At 55.4% G+C, this 17,305-nt stretch overlaps 1 protein-coding gene across 1 annotated transcript; it reads left to right on the forward strand.

Annotated features, from left to right (window-relative positions):
• Nucleotides 1-298: 298 nt before the first annotated feature.
• LINGO3 (leucine rich repeat and Ig domain containing 3) lies at nucleotides 299-12,325 on the forward strand. The gene is made up of 2 exons (XM_054586690.1): nucleotides 299-371; nucleotides 10,336-12,325. The coding sequence occupies exon 2, from the start codon at nucleotides 10,391-10,393 to the stop codon at nucleotides 12,167-12,169; it is 1,779 nt and encodes a 592-aa protein (XP_054442665.1). The 5' UTR covers nucleotides 299-371; nucleotides 10,336-10,390; the 3' UTR covers nucleotides 12,170-12,325.
• Nucleotides 12,326-17,305: the final 4,980 nt, after the last annotated feature.

The raw sequence follows: 17,305 nt of genomic DNA on the forward strand, positions 1-17,305 counted from the left end.
TCAGACAAGACCCAACGCGGGCAGGGAGCACACTGAGGCTCACTCACTCTCGGTCCTACTCGCCCGGCCCTGCCGCCCCCACTGGCGCTAGTCCCGGCACCTGCGCGCACGTGTCCCCGTGCGGGCCCGCAGCCCCGGACACCTGCCGCCCGGTCACCCGTACCCCAGCGAGCAAGCTGCGCGCACGGCCGAGCACAGCCCCGCACAGCCCCGCGCGCCCCCGCCCCGCGCACTGGGAGGTTGGCGGCGGGCACGCGCTGGCGGGAGCGCGCACGGCGGGCCCGGGAGGCGGTGGCGGCGGCGGTGGCTCCTGTCGGCTCCGACGGCCCCCGCGCCGCAGCCCGCGCCTTGTCCGCGGCGGAGCCGCCCAGGTGAGTGGCCGCGCGGGTCCCGGCAACCTCGCTCTGCCTGAGCCCCACAGACCCCATCCTCTCCCGGGGGGCACTCGGCCCGCGCTTCCTTCCCGGGCACATCGCCACTCGCCAGGCCCCCGCATTCCCCCTGGAAACTTTGGGGGCCACTCCACACGCTGGGGTCCCCCGCTCCTCCACTGGGGCGCCGAGGAACGAGGAGTCGGGTGGGCGTCTCTTTGGGGCAATGAGGAAGCCTTGGGGGATGTGCCCCCCTCCATGGGGGGAAAAGGGACACCGGCTGGGGTGGAGGAACCGAGACAGTCGGGATGGAGGCTTCAGCCCCTCTCCTTCCTGTCCATCCCCCACCGGGGTCTGGTCCAGTGGGCGGTGGGGGTGGGGTGGGGGTGCCAAGCTGCCAGGAAGGCAAAGGGGGCTTTTGAGGTCCACACCAAGACCTGCTCCATCCCTGGGCCTGGGGACAGCTCAGCCTGGTGGGAGGAATTTGAGGGTGCAAGGTTAAGCCCTCTGCGCTGTGGACTAGTATCCAGACAGCTCCAAGGATGGCGGGCAGCTTCTCTCCCCTGAGTCTGGGCCTTGATGCCCCCAGGCCCTCATTCAACAAGTTGGGTCGGTGAGCACCTAGTACCTTGGCCTGGGCACAAGAACAGACCCAGCTCTTCCCTTGGAGAGCACCTTAAAACCTCTTTTTTTCAACATGTGCCCTGAGCACTACAGGCAGCCCTCCATTTCTGAGGAATCAGAACTTTGTGGGTTTGGGCCCCAGAACCTGCATTTTTAACAAACAGCCCCTGGTGAATTCATATGCAGAGATGGCTGAGATCCTCTTGCTTCTGAGAGGGCGAGGTAGGAAGGGGGCACTGGCGTCACATGGCAGCAGGCAAGGGGACCATCTGGGACTTGATGGGAGACCTTCCAGGCCAGCAGGGCTGAGACCTGGAGCAACCCAGGAGGGCTCTGTGGAAGAGGTGTGGAGGGTGGGAAGTTTGTGGTGTGTGAGTGCCCAGAGGTGAACACAGAGTCTCAACATGGATGAGGCAGTGGAAACCAGGTGTGCGAGTGGAGAGGAGCGTGGTCTTTGTCTGGAGTCTGGGCTCTGGTGGGCTGTGGGCTCATTGCCTCCAAGAAACAGCCATGTGAGATAGGGCCTGAGCTGAAAGACCCTGTTGGCTACCTGGAGCTCCCCCATAGACGCAGTGCTCATGCACTATCTGCATTATGTGGGTTGACAGGAAGGGGCCCCCCAGCCATGGGATGGGGCCCAGAAAGGCTACACCCAGCCTTTCTCCTCCTGCTGTTCTATCCCCTGTCCTAGCTGGTGACCTGGCAAAAGACAGCCCCTCTCTGAGCTCCAGTTTTGAGAGAGACACGAACACCAGATTGACCTCACGCAAACTGGGACAAGTGGCCGAGCATCATGCCCAGGCCTGGTGCTGCTATAAACGAGATGCTCAGTTATTAAGGGACTGTTATTACCATTATCACTATTAGAGTGGCCCAGCCTCAGTGTGCTCATCTGTAGAATGGGGGTGGTTGCTCCCAGCCACCCCCATATAAGCCCGGGATCGGCAGGTGCCTTGCTGAGTGGGAATAAAAAGCAGATCTGAGGCAGCAGCTTGATTTCTCGTCCCACAATGCTGTCATTCGCAGGCACCCCTGAGTCACCACCTCATCACCAGGTAGAGAACTCTCATCCAACAAAGCTTGTCCCAGGTTGGCCCAGGAGAGCCACCCACCAGCACACATCAATCCTGAGCCTCAGAAGAGAGCCCGGTGCCCTCCACTCTCCAGCAAGGTTCTAGGATTTAGTGGAAAGGAACTGGCATTAGACCCAGGTGCAAACGTTGGCTCTCATGCTGTGATGCCAAGTGATCTGGGGGCCTTTCTGACCCTCAGTCTCCTTTTCTCCAAATGGTCTCCATTATTCCTACTCTCAGGGCTGGACTAGTGGGTGAACAGCCACAGTATATTATGAGCATCCAAAAAGTAACTGCAGATCTAGAGGCCTCACCTGCAGAGCACACTTGACAGCCTCCCCTACCCTCCACAGGCTGGCAAGGAAAATGGGTTTGGAGGTCCCAAGTCCCCCAAGGGTTAACAGGGACTCACAGCAGAGGGAGGCTAATTAGGGTTTAATGAGTTGTCATGGATGAGATCCCCAGGAGCGTGCAGATCTAGGACGAAGGATGACCAGGCTTGGGGGCGTTGGCAGCGTATCCCCAAAAGCAGGCCTTGGAGGGCCCCTGCCTCCCAGCTCTGAAGCTTGAATGGGACACTCCCAGGGCCTGCTCAGCCATGCTCTTCTTGCCTCCTCAGGCCCCAGTTATGGCAGAGGAGGGGGGCGAGGCAGTGGGGCAGAGGGAAGCACAGTCTAGGGACAGAGCTGCCAAGCTCCCTTCATCCATTCCCAGCCCCGTCCCGCCCTCCCTGTGGGTTCTGTTGCCCAGACTGATTTTGGTCTTGCCCAGAGGAGTCTTCAGCATCCCCTGGCCTGGGAAGGGACAGGAGGATTTGTGCCATGTAGCCTGTGAGGGAGAAGGCTCACTCAGAAGAGAGGAGGTGGGTGGGAAGCGGGTGGGGCCCAAGGAGAGGGGCTCAGGCACCTTCAGCCATACTCAGTCTCCCCCTTGGGTTGAGGGCTTCGCGGGAAATTAGGACAGCTTTTTGGGGAGGAGAGGAGGGCTCTATGTCTCAGGTCCTGCCATGAGGGACAGAGTTTGGGGCCCCTCCTTAGGCAGGTCCCTCACTTCAGCTGATGCTGATGGCAGACCCTGTGGGGGAGCTCGGCCTCGTCCACCTGCCCAGCCCCCGGAGCTGGCGCACAGCCTACTTCCTCTTCGACATTGCAGAGACCCTGTGAGTGTCTCCTGTGGCTGCTGTAACAAATCAGCACAAACCTAATTGGCTTAAACAGCACAAATTTATCACTTCACAGTTCTGAAGGTCAGGAGTCCTAAACCCAGGTAGTGGGCAGGTCCGGTCCTTCTGGAGGCCCGAGGTATGGATGGCTTTGGCCTTTTCCCGCTTCTAGAGGCGCCACATCCTTGGCCCGTGGCCCCTTCCTCCATCGTCACAGCCAGGAGCGCAGCCTCTCCCGTCTCTGACTCTGACCCTCCTGCCTCCCTCTTATGGGGACCCTGTAATGACACTGTGTCCCCTGAGATAATCCAGGGCTGTCTCCTCCATCTAGAGGTCAACTCATTAGCATCCTTAATTTCATCAGCAAACTTAATCCCCTTGCCACATCAGGGAACTTTCAGAGGCTCTAGGAATTAGGGCACGGTGTCTTTGAGGGGACTGTTGTTCTATGGACTACAAACCCCACCTTCCCTGTTGATTTTCTCCATAGCAATGCCCCCATGTGGCCTCTATTTAACTCTCTCTTATTTCTCACCCATAGACAGAATGAGGGGGGGTTTTGACTGTTTTGTTCAAAACTGTTTCCTGCTGCAACTAGAACAGCTCCTGGCACACAGCAGGCACCCATTCAATGCTTGTGGAGGGAATGAATGAATGAATGAATGAATGTGGTGAAGACTTAATCAAGAGCAGAACAGGGCCCAGGACTTGGCAACAGGGCCGAGGACTCAGCTCCTGACCCTATCCAGCTCCCAATGGAAACCTTTCCAGAAGCATTCGGGTTTACAAAGTAACTTCTCAGCTGATTTCTCATTTCCGTCCCCCCTCCCCATCATCTGGGAAGTGTTGTTACTAGTCAAGGGAGTCCCTTTTGCAGAAGAGGACACTGAGGCTCGGGGCATTAAAAGTCTCTGCCTACGGCACTGGGGTGGGGCGGGCTCCAACGGGAACCCAGGTGTCTGAGTCCAGACTCGTGCTGATTCTCTGCTCCATTCATTGGGTACTGCCAGACCCTTGGAGACCTGTCTCTGTGCATACTAGAGATAGAAAGAGGAATAATGTAGTCCTTGTCCTCATAACAGCACTGTCCAGGGAGGAGACAAGACTTTACAGACTCAAGTGACATAGGGTGATGGGGTCAGACCATCTTCAGGCCGCAACTCAGAAACATCATGCTGCTGCTCAAAACCCCTCTGCCTCCCCAGCTCTCACAGCTGAGTCTGAGCCCGTCACGGTGGCTTTAACCCTCTGTGAGGTTTCACCCTCGCCAATCCCAACTCCCATCCCCAATTTCAGACACACCCAGGCCACTGCCTCTCTGCTCTTCTGAGCACCAAGCTTATTCCCAGGCACTATTTGCCCTAGTGGCTGTCCTGACGTGGAACATCATTTTCCAGACTTCGGCCTGGTGGACTGCTGTCCACCACTCAGGTCTCAGCTCCCTCAGGCCTCCGCCAAGCATGCGGGACAAAGCATCAGACCACAGCAGCCCTCCACTTTTCCCAAACCAGCTACTTCATGTATTTGTTTCCCTGATTCTTGCCTGCTTTTCCCCCTCGACACGTTGCTCACCAAAAGAAGCCAGGCACAAAAAAACACACAATATGTGATTGCATTTATGTGAAATGTCCAGAAGAGGCACATCCCCAGGGACAGGAAGTGGGAGAGTGGTTGTCAGGGGCTGGGGGCTGGGGGTGGAAAGTGACTCTTAACGGGGATAAGTTTCTTTTGGGGGGTGATGGAATGTTCTGGAACTAGATAGTGGTGATGGTTGCACATATCTATGAATCTACTAAAAAACACTGACTTGAACACCTGAAATGCGAAAAAAATGCACCCCACCAAGGCTGGGACGCCACTGTGCTCAGGGCCCAGCATGGAGGGCAAACTAGAGACCAGGAGTGCAACCGGGCAGCAGCGTGTCTGCCTGTGGGCTGGCCCCCACCTGCTCTGGGCAGGCCCCTGCCTCCTGCCCAAAGTGACCACGGTGGCCCTACCAAAGGTTTCCATGCCTGCCACTGTGGCTCATTGTGCATGGCGGTGAGTCTCTGTCCTTGAAACACATGTTGTCTGTCTACCGCAGTCCTTCCCCTGTGGGCTGGAATGCAGGAAACCCAGGCCTGGGCCAGTCCCCGACGCTCCTCTGCCCTCGTCCCTGTCACCATAAGCTCGCTGACTCCAAAGCTTTCTGTGGCGTGGGAGGAGGGAGCCTTGCTCTGCCAAGGGCCGCTCCGGGGCTCACAGTTCTGCCCGACAGCACAGGGCAGGCTCCTGGGTCTGCAGAGCCAGCAGAAGTCAGGGTCCCATGGAGGACAGGGGTCTGCCATCCCTGGGAGAGTCCTGGAGTATAGGTTGAGGGTGTGGAGTTCTGGGTTTGAGTCCTGAATCTGCTTCTCGCCAGCTGTGTGGACCAGGGCAAGTCACTTCCCTTCTCTGGGCCTCTGCTTCCCTGTCTACAACGCAGGCTGACAGCCAGCTGTTTCCTGCTGGGGCAATCCGGCCTCCGAGGTCATGTTTGGGAATATCGGTGGTCGTCATACTGGGGGTGCCCCTGGCATTGAGTGGGTGGTGCCAGAGATGTTGCTCAGCACCCCACAGCGCCCAACACAGCCCTCCACAGGGAGCGACCCGGTCTCTATGTCAGCAGTGCCGTAGGGGAGAGACCCTCACGCCCACCAGGTCCATTCTGCAGATGGGGGTACTGAAGCAGAGAAGGCAGAAGGTGTGTTGAGGGCTGGGGTGTGGGCTGGAGCCTGTGCTGGAAGGTGGGGCCGTCTGGGGGAGGCAGGAGAGGCAGAGCGGGTGGATCCGGGATGTACCGGAGGTGGAGCTCAGGGCACCGGGAGACCTGGTGATGGCTGGCTGGATACGTGAAAGCATATAGGCTTTTAATGAGTCCAGCCTCTGTGAGAGGAGGGGGAGCGGGGACACTCCTGTCGCGAGGGGTGAGGTTGGGATGCTGGGGGCCCCCTGGGAGAGGTCAGGGATGTAACTGGATCCCAGGCCTGGAGCTCAGAGGAGACGCAGTGGCTGAGGCACAAAATCAAGAGTCATCAGTGAACGGTGGTGTTTAGTCCTGGGAGGACAGGAGGAGAGGCCCCAAATGGGTGGCAGGTCTCTGGGGAGGGAGGGGTTCTGGAGGGGCCCTAAAAACTTAGCCCTGCAGAAGCAGGACTGGAATTCAGACCCCCATCCTAACTGGGAAGCGGGATCCTGGCTTTCTAATTCCGCCATAAGACCCAGTCCTCCAGAGAGAGAAAACAGGGAGGGACCCAGCGGGGGTTCCTCACCGGCTTGGGGGGCCAGCCCTTTATCATCTGAGAGGGGCAGAGCCTGAGGGGCACTCAGGCACCTTGGCGGCAGGCCCCTCGCAGCGGTCCGTCCCCCCGAGACGATCCTCCTGCATGCTCTCCCGCTTTCAGGCCCCGCCAGTGGCCAGGAAAATGAGGGAATCGGGGTCCTGATGGCGGAATCGGGTCCCCAGGGTTCCTTCTCCAAGAACCAGACATTCTCCCAAGGTGGAGGAACCAGGACCTTAGGGGGACGCATCAGAAGCTCTAGCCCAGCTGCAAGTCCCTTCCGTGAACTCCCCAACCCCCGCCCGTAGAGGAGATGACAGGGCCTTGCCTGAGGGAGAGGTTAGACTTGACAAACTGGGTCACAGCTTGAGTGGCCTCCCGCCTGCCCCATGGACCAGCTGTCCTCTCAGCCTGGGAGTAATTATAGAGCTGGAACTCCAATGCCCCAAGGGGTCTTTTTCTTTTGACAGGCTAGGTCCAGAGAGGGTGTGTTTTTCATTATAGGTCACACAGCAGCCTGTTAGAACTGAGGTCTCCCGCCAGCCTTCCTGTGACAGGATCACAGTAGCTGTGCCCTAGCTCTTCCGACCTTTCGTCACTTGAGTACTTTCTGATTTTGTCCTTATCCACATTCTCCAGCCACTGTTTTTTAAAACTATTTCCATCTTAAAATTTCTGAAAAGTTCCTTTTCATCTCTCTGACCGCAGCATCCACCTCTCAGCCTCTGTGCCTGAACTGTGCGGCCACCCTCACCGCATTGTCCCCTGCGGTGCCCTCCATGGACTGCCCTTCCTGCTGCCATCTGCTTGGCTGCCTTTCTCCTCTAAGTCTTTGCACGAACATCCTTTTTCTCAGTGAATTAGATCATTGCAATCCCTTGACACCTATTATCGCCCTTCTCCTGGATTTATCTTTCTCCACTTATGCACCTGAGGCAGGAGAGGCTGTATTATATCTATCAGCTCCCAGAAGCTGACTTCTTTGTCTTCTATGCTCTGTGTCTTCAGTACCTGGAAAATGCTCGGCACCTGGTACCTATTTGTTGACTGACTGATGGACTAAATTGATGCATAAGGGGTACCAGTGTTATGGTATCTCTGAAGGTGATAAAAACTGGTCCAGCAAAAACAGGTCCTGGATGAGCTACCAGGACCCCATTCTGGCTCTGTAAAAAAAAAAAAAAAAAAAAAAAAAAAAATTACTGAGTGTTACCTCTCACTTTGCCTTGAGATTTCCCCAGCCACCTTTGATGTGCTGTGTGAACCTGAGCTGATGACTTAAGTTGCTTTGAGCTTCAGTGTTCCAATCTCTAAAGTGGGAGTGACAGCGACCCCCCATGAGGTTGTGGGAATTAAAGGAGACAATACAGGTGGAGCCCTTAGCCCCAAGCTGGCACAGAGCAGGAACTATAGAGGTATTCACTGTGATGGTGATGAGGGTGCATTAAATGAAGATTTAAATGGCATTTCAGGAAGACTAAGATGGGGACATTAGTACAGAGATTAATTGGTGACATTGGGGGTAAGACTCAAATAAAGTCAGGGAGAGAACCATGCAGGGAAGGTGTTCCAGATTTTTGGCACAGCACATGCAAAGGTCCTGAGGCAGGATGGTGCCTGGCATGTTGGAGGAACAGCAAGAAGACCTCTGTGGCTGGAGCAGAGTCAGCGAGGGGGAGAGAGAGAGGAGGTGAGGAGAGGGAGGGGACAAGGGCAAGGTTGTTCAGGGTCTGTGGACCCTGGGCAGGCTCCGAATTTTTCTCCAGGGATGTGGAATTCTCTCCTGCAGAAAGAACAAGCCAGGCAGCTCTGCCCCACAAGGAGCCTGAATTTGGGAGGCTGAAATATATCAGCTGTTTCCTCCCTGAGACAGCCAGGGAGGTCCGACTCCTCCAGAGCAGGCTACTGAGGTCCTGTCCCCCATTCCTGAGCAAGGGGACACTTTCCCTGGACCATAGGGGGCAGCACAACAGGCAACTGGAGTGACCTCAAAGCCAGGGACAGGTTTAAGGTAGGCATGAGATGGGCAGCTGAACAGGCAGCCATCCACTCTCACTCTCTTGTCCCACCTGGAACACAGCCCCGCCCTTTGCCATCCGGAGCAACCACATGGGAGAGAACAACCTAGAAAAACAGCCTCGGAGGAGGATTATTCTTCTTACAGTGCCCACAGGTTAGGGTTAAGGCAACCGCAGTGAGAGAGCACAACCAACCAGCTCTGGCTCCTTTCCCTCAGCCTCCCTACCCTGTTCCCCAGCTGGGCTCCTGGGTTTCCTCATGGTGTAACCGCCTTCTCAGCCGTGGAAGCTGTCTTCCCACCCCCTCCCTCCAATCTCTGCCTCCATCTTCACATGGCTTTGTTCCCTCTGTGTATATTTATACATGTGTCCAAATTCCCCTCTTCATATAAGGACGCCAGTCATTCCATTAGGGCCACCATATTCCAGTACAACCACATCCCAACTAGTCACATCTGCAAAGACCCTGCTTTCAAATGAGGCCACATTCATAGGTACCGGGGTCAGGACTTGAACACATCTTTTTAGGGGACCCAATTCTACCCACCATGGAGTGCAGCTGGCATGTCACCTTTCCTGGTCTGAAGTCACCCCTTCGTCCACCCTGGTCATTGTCATCATCCGTCCGTGCTGCTTCCCCGCACCGCCTCTGGTCTCGCTACCTGTGGGGGTTCCCCCACCCCCGTCATTAAACTTCGTCGTAATGGGTCTCAAAATTCTGTGACAGATTTTTGGTCAAGTTATTTCCTTCAAGAGTACTGAGTGTTTTGAACACGTTAACGTTCATCAAGCAGGTCCCGTGTCTCAGGCACAGTTTTATCTTTAAGACACCCTAGAGAGTGTACAACCCAGTTGGAAGAGAAACAGTGAAAAGAGTTTTAAGATATAGTACAATTTCATGTGATGGTTGGACTCATACCAGCAGGTAACAGAGGGAGGAGAAGATGGATGAGAGACCTGGTAAGAATTCTGGGGGGAGAAGGGAACATATAGACCACCTATATCCCTACCCCTCAAATGTGAGACCCCCAGAGAGCAGGGTCTATGTCCCCTGCTCTTGGTACATTCAGAGCCTGCCATATATATAGGGGGGGAGAGAGACAACGGGGAAGTTTTGGATACTAAAAATGTTTACATTATATTTGCATGATTTTTCTCCATTTTGATAAATGCTTTCTTTGGTAATTTTTTTTAACTGAGAAAAAATCACAAAACATAAAATTCACCCATTGAAGGTACACAATTCAGTGATTTTAGTATATTCACAAGATTATGCAACCATCACCATCATATTCCAGAACATTCCAGCACTCCCAAAGAAACTCCCCATCCCCCTTCCCAGACTCTGACAACCATGAATCCACTTTTCTGTCTCTGGATATTCTTGTTCTGGACATTTCACATAAATGGAATCACACACTGTGGCCTTTTCTGTCTGGCTTCTCTCACTGAGCTTCATGTGTTCAAAATTCATCCATGTTGTAGCGAGTATAGTGCTTCATTCCTTTTCACAGCTCAATAACATTCCAGTGTGTGGGTGGACCACATTGTGTTTAGCCTTTCATCCATATGTGAGTACTTGGGTTGTTGCCGCTTTTTGGCTAATAGAGTGCTGCTGCTGTAGACATGGGTGTACAGACTTTTGTGAGGTTGTATGTGCTCAACTCTCTTGGGTAGACACCTAGGAGTGGGACTGCGGGTCCCACGGTGGATAACGTGTTCGCATGAGCACTAGCAGGGCGGGCCAGGGAGGCAGAACTCAGGTGCTAATGCTGCCCCTGCCCCCAGGTGCCCATGAGGATGTTGGTGGGGCCCTAGGCCCAGGCTCCCTAGGCTCCGCACCATGACCTGCTGGCTATGCGTCCTGAGCCTGCAGCTGCTGCTCCTGCCCGCGGCCCCGCCCCCGGCGGGGGGCTGCCCAGCTCGCTGCGACTGCACCGCGCAGACTCGCACAGTGGCCTGTCCCCGGCGCCGGCTGACCGCCGTGCCTGACGGCATCCCGGCCGAGACGCGCCTGCTGGAGCTCAGCCGTAACCGCATCCGCTGCCTGAACCCAGGCGACCTGGCCGCTCTACCGTTGCTGGAGGAGCTGGACCTGAGCGAGAACGTGATCGCGCACGTGGAGCCCGGTGCCTTCGCCAACCTGCCGCGCCTGCGCATCCTGCGCCTGCGTGGCAACCTGCTCAAGCTCATCCCACCTGGGGTCTTCACGCGCCTGGACAACCTCACGCTGTTGGATCTGAGCGAGAACAAGCTGGTGATCCTCCTGGACTACACCTTCCAAGACCTGCGCAGCCTCCGCCAGCTGGAGGTGGGGGACAACGACCTGGTGTTCATCTCGCGCCGGGCCTTCGCTGGGCTGCTGGCACTCGAGGAGCTGACCCTGGAGCGTTGCAACCTCACAGCGCTGTCGGGAGAGTCTCTGGGGCACCTACGGGGCCTGGGCGCCCTGCGTCTTCGACACCTGGCCATCGCTGCCCTAGAGGACCAGAACTTCCGTAGGCTCCCCGGCCTGCTGCACCTGGAGATTGACAACTGGCCACTGCTGGAGGAGGTGGCCCCGGGCAGCCTGCAGGGCCTCAACCTAACCTCGCTGTCTGTCACCTATACTAACATCACCGCTGTGCCAGCCGCCGCGCTGCGCCACCAGGCCCACCTCACCTGCCTCAACCTGTCGCATAATCCCATCAGCACAGTGCCCCGCGGGTCCTTCCGCGACTTGATCCGCCTGCGTGAGCTGCACCTGGCCGGGGCCCTCCTGGCCGTGGTGGAGCCCCAGGCCTTCCTGGGGCTACGTCAGATCCGTTTGCTCAACCTTTCCAACAACCTGCTGTCGACGCTGGAGGAGAGCACCTTCCACTCGGTCAACACGCTGGAGACCCTGCGGGTAGATGGGAACCCACTGGCCTGCGACTGTCGCCTGCTGTGGATCGTGCAGCGCCGCAAGACCCTTAACTTCGACGGGCGGCTGCCGGCCTGCGCCACCCCTGCGGAGGTCCGCGGAGACGCGCTGCGCAACCTGCCGGACTCCGCGCTCTTCGAGTACTTCGTGTGCCGCAAGCCCAAGATTCGCGAGCGGCGGCTGCAGCAGGTCAAGGCCACCGCGGGTGAGGACGTACGCTTCCAGTGCCGCGCAGAGGGTGAGCCAGCGCCCACGGTGGCTTGGGTGACGCCCCAGCACCGCGCGGTAACTGTCGCCAGCGCCGGCCGGGCGCGCGTGCTGCCGGGGGGTACGCTGGAGATCCGGGACTCGCGGCCGCAGGACAGTGGCACCTACACATGCGTGGCCAGCAACGCGGGCGGCAACGACACCTACTTCGCCACACTGACAGTGCAGCCGGAGCCGGCCACCAACCGGACCCTGGGCGAGGGCCACAACGAGACGCTGGCAGCCGCGCGCTTCCCACTGGACCTCACCACCATCCTGGTGTCCACGGCCATGGGCTGCATCACCTTCCTGGGCGTCGTCCTCTTCTGCTTCCTGCTGCTCTTTGTGTGGAGCCGGGGCCGTGGGCAGCACAAGAACAACTTCTCCGTGGAGTATTCCTTCCGCAAGGTGGACGGTCCAGCTGCTGGCGCCGGCCAAGGAAGCGCCCGCAAGTTCAACATGAAGATGATTTAAGAGGTCTCGGGGGCGACCTCTAACTGACCTGCTGGAGCTTCGGGCTCCTGGCCAAGCCAGGTGATTCAGTCTCTGTCCCCACCAGCTCCTCACTGGCCTGTCCGATGACACCTATGCATTTTCCAGAGGCATGGTTGTAAACTGACTCCGGGAAGAACTCCCTCCCTCCTTTTTTTTTTTTTTTTTTTTTTTGTAGAGAACCAATTACAGGACTTTTTTCATCAGGATGTGTCTTTTGCGGTTTCTCAAGTGTTTTCTAAAGGTTTTCCCCTGTCTCCTTGGCCCTGAGTGGTCATTGAGCTGCGTGGGCGAGAGGAGGGGCTCAGAGACCCTAGGGTCCTCACACTAACAGTTCACACCCGGATGCACTCAGCTGCTGTCCCCAGGACCCCCAGACAGCTCACACCTTGGGAAGATAGTCTGCACTCGGAGCGCTTGAAGGGCATGCTAAAGCCTATATACTGTTCACCCCTGTACACCCCGCACCTCACACCTAGCACAAATGTATTGACGCCCAGGACCCAGACACACAGTTCTACAGTGGAACACACACACCTGGCACCCAGCTGCCACTAAACAGGTGCCCCAGGTTCCAAAGCTAAGAGCGAACACACAGGGTCTTGTGAGAGCACAGCTCACACCTGAGATAAGCAGCCCACCTTTGGAGCACACCCAGCTCACACCTGAGTCACACATAGCTCACACCTGGGACACACTGTACTCCTCCTCAGCCTGCCAACTCTGGGGGTGTCTCGGGGGCTGGGCTAAAGTCTTGTTAAGCTGGTCAGGCTCACCCTGAGGGTGCCCAGCATGCTAGGTGGTCCCTAACATGCTGGCCCCACCCTCCCTCCCAGACTCCCTCCCACCAGGACCCACTAGTCACTAGGAGAAGCCATCTCCCCTGGTTCCTCCACCACCCTCAGAGCTGCCACTTGGTATGGAGCCCACACCATGCCAGAGGGGCAGCTTCCCTGGCCCCTGGCCCAGGAGCATAACTTCTAGGGTGTCCTCCAGCAAACCAGCTGCAGTGACCTTCAATTCTGAGCCTGCACTACCCCTGAACCAGCCCTGTGTCCCATTGTTCACCTGGGGAAAGAGACCAGAGGGTGTGAGTGGCTGTCAGATGCACTGCAGTGTCGTGTGCACTGCAGGGCTGCAATGGAGAGAGGTCAGGACAGGGGTTCAGGCTAGAAGAGGCCTGGACCTGGTTTGTTGAGAGAAGGTGACAGAGGCACCTTGGTCTCTGCAACTCTAAGTCCAAAGAAAAGAGAGTCATAAGCTCAGGTTAAGAAAGTGTTGCCCCAAGGTCACTGCCCCTTTGCTCTTCAGAGAGTGAGTTCCCCATCACGGGAGACGAGCATGCAGGAGCTGAGGTACTGCAGAAGTATTCAGACACCAGACAGGAACCGCCCATGACCCTGCCTCCTCCAGCCTGGCTCTTGCCCCCACTCTCCACCACAGCCAGACAACAGTTAGAGCATTGTTGTGGGAAAGGGGCACAGGAAACGTTGTGGGGCCTGACTGCATCCAGAAAGGGGCTTGGCCGTGAACCAGGTTAGGACAGTGCTCTCAAGGACCTTGCAGGAAAGCTGAAAGCCAGCTCTGTTCCTGTCCCGCTGGGTTGGTGACAGAGGGTCACCTGAACTCTGCGAAGTGGGCCTGTGAAACCCATTGCTACCAATGCAGAGGCTGGGCCTGTGGACAGGCCTGATGGTGGACTTGAATCCTGGATCCCTCAAGATCATCTGAGATGAACCAGAGAGAAAGTCAGGTCAACCCTGAAGGTTTTGAGCAAAGGATTCAGACAGAGCCGAAAGGGGACATTGGCTGCTGTCTCTGGGCTGTGGCTGGGAATGTCAGAGGCCTCAGTCCTGTCCCCATGATGTGTGTGTGGGCCAAGCATGGTGGTGTGGGGGGCCACTGACCATGGCCAGCCAGGCTGGGGACTCCATCCCAACCCCACTTGTGAGTGAGGGTCAAAGGGGGTGTCCAGCAGCATCATGCGCCACACGAGTTGAGCAGAACCAACTAGTTTTTCCTCCCAGGATGCTCCTGACCTTGGTCACCATGACAACCCTGAGGGTCTTTCAAAACGACATCCAAGTGCCCTTAGCATCATCAAGAAGGGAGAGGGGTGTGTTCTCAGCAGTGTTAGGATTTACAGAACATCACATGCAGTGGGACCTCCCAGCCCGCTCTGCCTGCCCTCTGTCCCAGCATAAACCAAGACCCCTCCCCAGTTTTCAGTCCCTACCCTGCGGTATTTGGTTGGAATCAAATAAAAAGGAAACCAATTTATTAACAAACCTCTGATTTTTTTAAAAAATTTCATGGGAGGAGCAGGGGCAGAAAGTAGGGATGAGAGATAAGGGCCTGCCGGGGCCCCCAGGGGAGCTGCCTGGCCCCCGCCCCAAGGCTTACCCTGAGTCTGGGGGTGTCTATAGAGAGAGAATGAATGGTGAAAAGTTAGAGGCTGCCCGTCAGGGGCACTCATGCTGTTTCCAGTGCTGTTCCCCTGTATGGACTCCTTTCACGCTGATGACGACTCTGTGAGCCGGATCCTGCTTTGATCCTGTTTTACGTATGAGCCACGGGAAAGTCAGAGGCTGGAGAGCATTTGCCCAAAGTCTCCAGCGAAGGACAGCAGGTGCCGAGAGGGGCTGTGGAACGTGGTTGGCAGAGAGCCCCGTGCCCCAGGCTTCCTCTGGGACAGAGCCAGCAGCAGAGAAGAAAGGAGCAGTGGGGCGCAGCCCACCCCTCCCACACTGTGCCTCTGGGGCTGGCGGCTCCCTCCCCCAGGCCTTGGAGGCGGTTTCCTCTTCTGAGAGGGCCCATCACCTTTCCTGTCTCCAGGGGCTCTGAGAAAATGCAGGCAGCCCTGGGTGCTGGATGTAATACTAATAAGTACTTCATTCTCACCATGATCTCCATCTGATAGATGGGGAAACTGAGGCACGGAGTCTGGTGCCAGGGCTCAAACCCCGCTGGCCTCTGAAAGCCTGTGCTCTTTTGGGAAGGAGGGGGACCAACTCAGAGTGGTCAGCAGAAGCCATGGTGAAGGGCACCCCAGTGATGCTCTCTGAGCCTCAAGTTTCCCCACCTTGAGAATGGGAAAAAGATTTCTCTTCTGCCCTGCAGGAGACACAAGCAGGATAGGGACACATCAGGGGCTGTGGGGTGACTGCTCCTTGCCTGATTTCAAAGAAGACAGGAAGTGGGGGCGTGGGCCATGGGCAGAGCCAGCGGTGGGGAGGAAAGGGCAAGTGAGGCGCAGCCCGCCCCCTCCCCCGGGCCTCTGGAGCTGGTGGCCCCTCCTCCAGGGCTCGGGCCTCATTTTCCCAATTCCTCCTGCAGCAAAGGCAGGCACAATGATTTCCGCGTGTGCCTCGGTTTCCCCATCCACAGGGTTTGCTGAGTCCCTGGTTCAAACCAGGGACAAGATTCAGGATTTTCCCAGTCCCGTCTTATCCTTGGGGTAGGGGGAAGGGAAGTCAGATGATTCAATTTTCTTTTTTGAGAAGAGAGATTTCAATTATTCAGTGTTTTCAGTTTTTAAATGATGGATATAGAAGTATAAGCCAGGGCCTCTTCCCACAGACGTTTACAATGTGAATAGAGAAGAAGACAGACGCCGCTTAATGGGGGCAAATAATTCCAGGACATAAATAGATGTGTTTTGCAAATACAAGTTCTCATGCAAATGTATAACTATAATACTGACTCCATGGTGTTCCAGTTATACGCCAAAGGGCTTTGAGGTGTCCGGGTGTGAAATAAATATCATTACTAGATAAAAACTAGTGGTCCATGTAGCCAAAGAGCCTTTCCAGAGGCATCAAAAGAAGTGGTAGGGAGAGCAGAGGGATATATCAGATGCTCTTTCATTTATAAATGTATCCAAAGTTTGAAAACACTATGGAGAATCTTAGAAATCCCAGCAGTCGGCCCTGGCTGGCGTGGCTCAGCAAATTGAGCACCAGCCTATCAACTGAAAGGCTACTGGTTTGATCCTGGGTCAGGGAACATGCCTGGATTGTGAACCAGGACCTTGGGTGGGGGTGTGCAAGAAGCAACTGGTGACATTTTTCTCTCCCCCTTCCCTTCTCTCTAAAAATAAATAAATGAAATCTAAAAGAAGAAGAAGGAGGAAGAGGAGGAGAAAGAAATCCCAGCCGTGAATGGGTAACATCCATTACATCTACAGGCTACGTATACATCCATTCAGACTGCTTCTCTGAGTGGGAGTATAGAAGAAGTAAATGTCTCCTATGTTGGCTTCCTCTTTCTTAGCCTTTTCCTTTCGTATTTTCAATCACCTCTGCCAAAAGACAAATATAAGTAGTTGTGAAGTGTTAAACTCTGACAGTAAAGCAAAATTAGAGTTAAAGGCAGATGTTTAAGCAAACATGTTTAAACATAAGCTAGTGAATGAAGAACTTCACTTTCAAAGAGCCAAATATTCTGCATTTCTGAGAAATCTCAATCAGTTTCCCCTCCTGGTGTTTCCACCTTGCACTTTGCTGCCACAGCCTAAGTGGATGTACATTTTTGAGTGTTAATCTATCACTAAAAGATTTGAATTAAGACACTGAAATAAAACATTTTGTATCTAAGTTTAAATTTTCTTCTTTTTTTATTGATTCTAGAGAGACAGAAAGGGAAAGAGACAGAAAGGGAGAGAAACATCGATTTGAGAAACATCAACAGATTGCCTCTTGCACATGCCCCGAATGGTGACCAAACCCACAACCCAAGCTTGTGCCCTGACCCAGAATCAAACCAGTGACCTTTCGGTTTGTGGGACGACGCCCAACCAACTGAGCCACACCAGCCAGGCCTGTTACCTACGTATTTTTCTATAATATATTATTTATTTATTTTTAGAGAGAGGCTAAGGGAGGGAGAAAGAGAGGGAGAGAAACCTCAATGTGTGGTTGCCTCTCATAGTCCCTCAACTGAGGACCCGGCCCGCAACCCAGGCATGTGCCCTGACCGGGAACCAAACCGGCGACCCTTTGGTTCACAGGCCGGCACTCAATCCATTGAGCCACACCAGCCAGGGCTATTTTTTATTTTTAAAAATTGTATTTATCTAAAGAAAAAAAATCTCTAGAGAGAGGGGGAGGGAGGGAGAAA

The sequence above is a fragment of the Pteronotus mesoamericanus genome, unplaced genomic scaffold (assembly GCF_021234165.1).
Source record: "Pteronotus mesoamericanus isolate MK-2021 breed Mesoamerican mustached bat unplaced genomic scaffold, CSHL_Meso_final contig_1210, whole genome shotgun sequence".
Taxonomy (NCBI): Eukaryota; Metazoa; Chordata; class Mammalia; order Chiroptera; family Mormoopidae; genus Pteronotus; species Pteronotus mesoamericanus.

Bases quoted from the DNA above. Each gene is read 5' to 3' on its own strand.
- LINGO3 (XM_054586690.1), top strand. From the start codon at position 10,391: ATGACCTGCTGGCTATGCGTCCTGAGCCTGCAGCTGCTGCTCCTGCCC.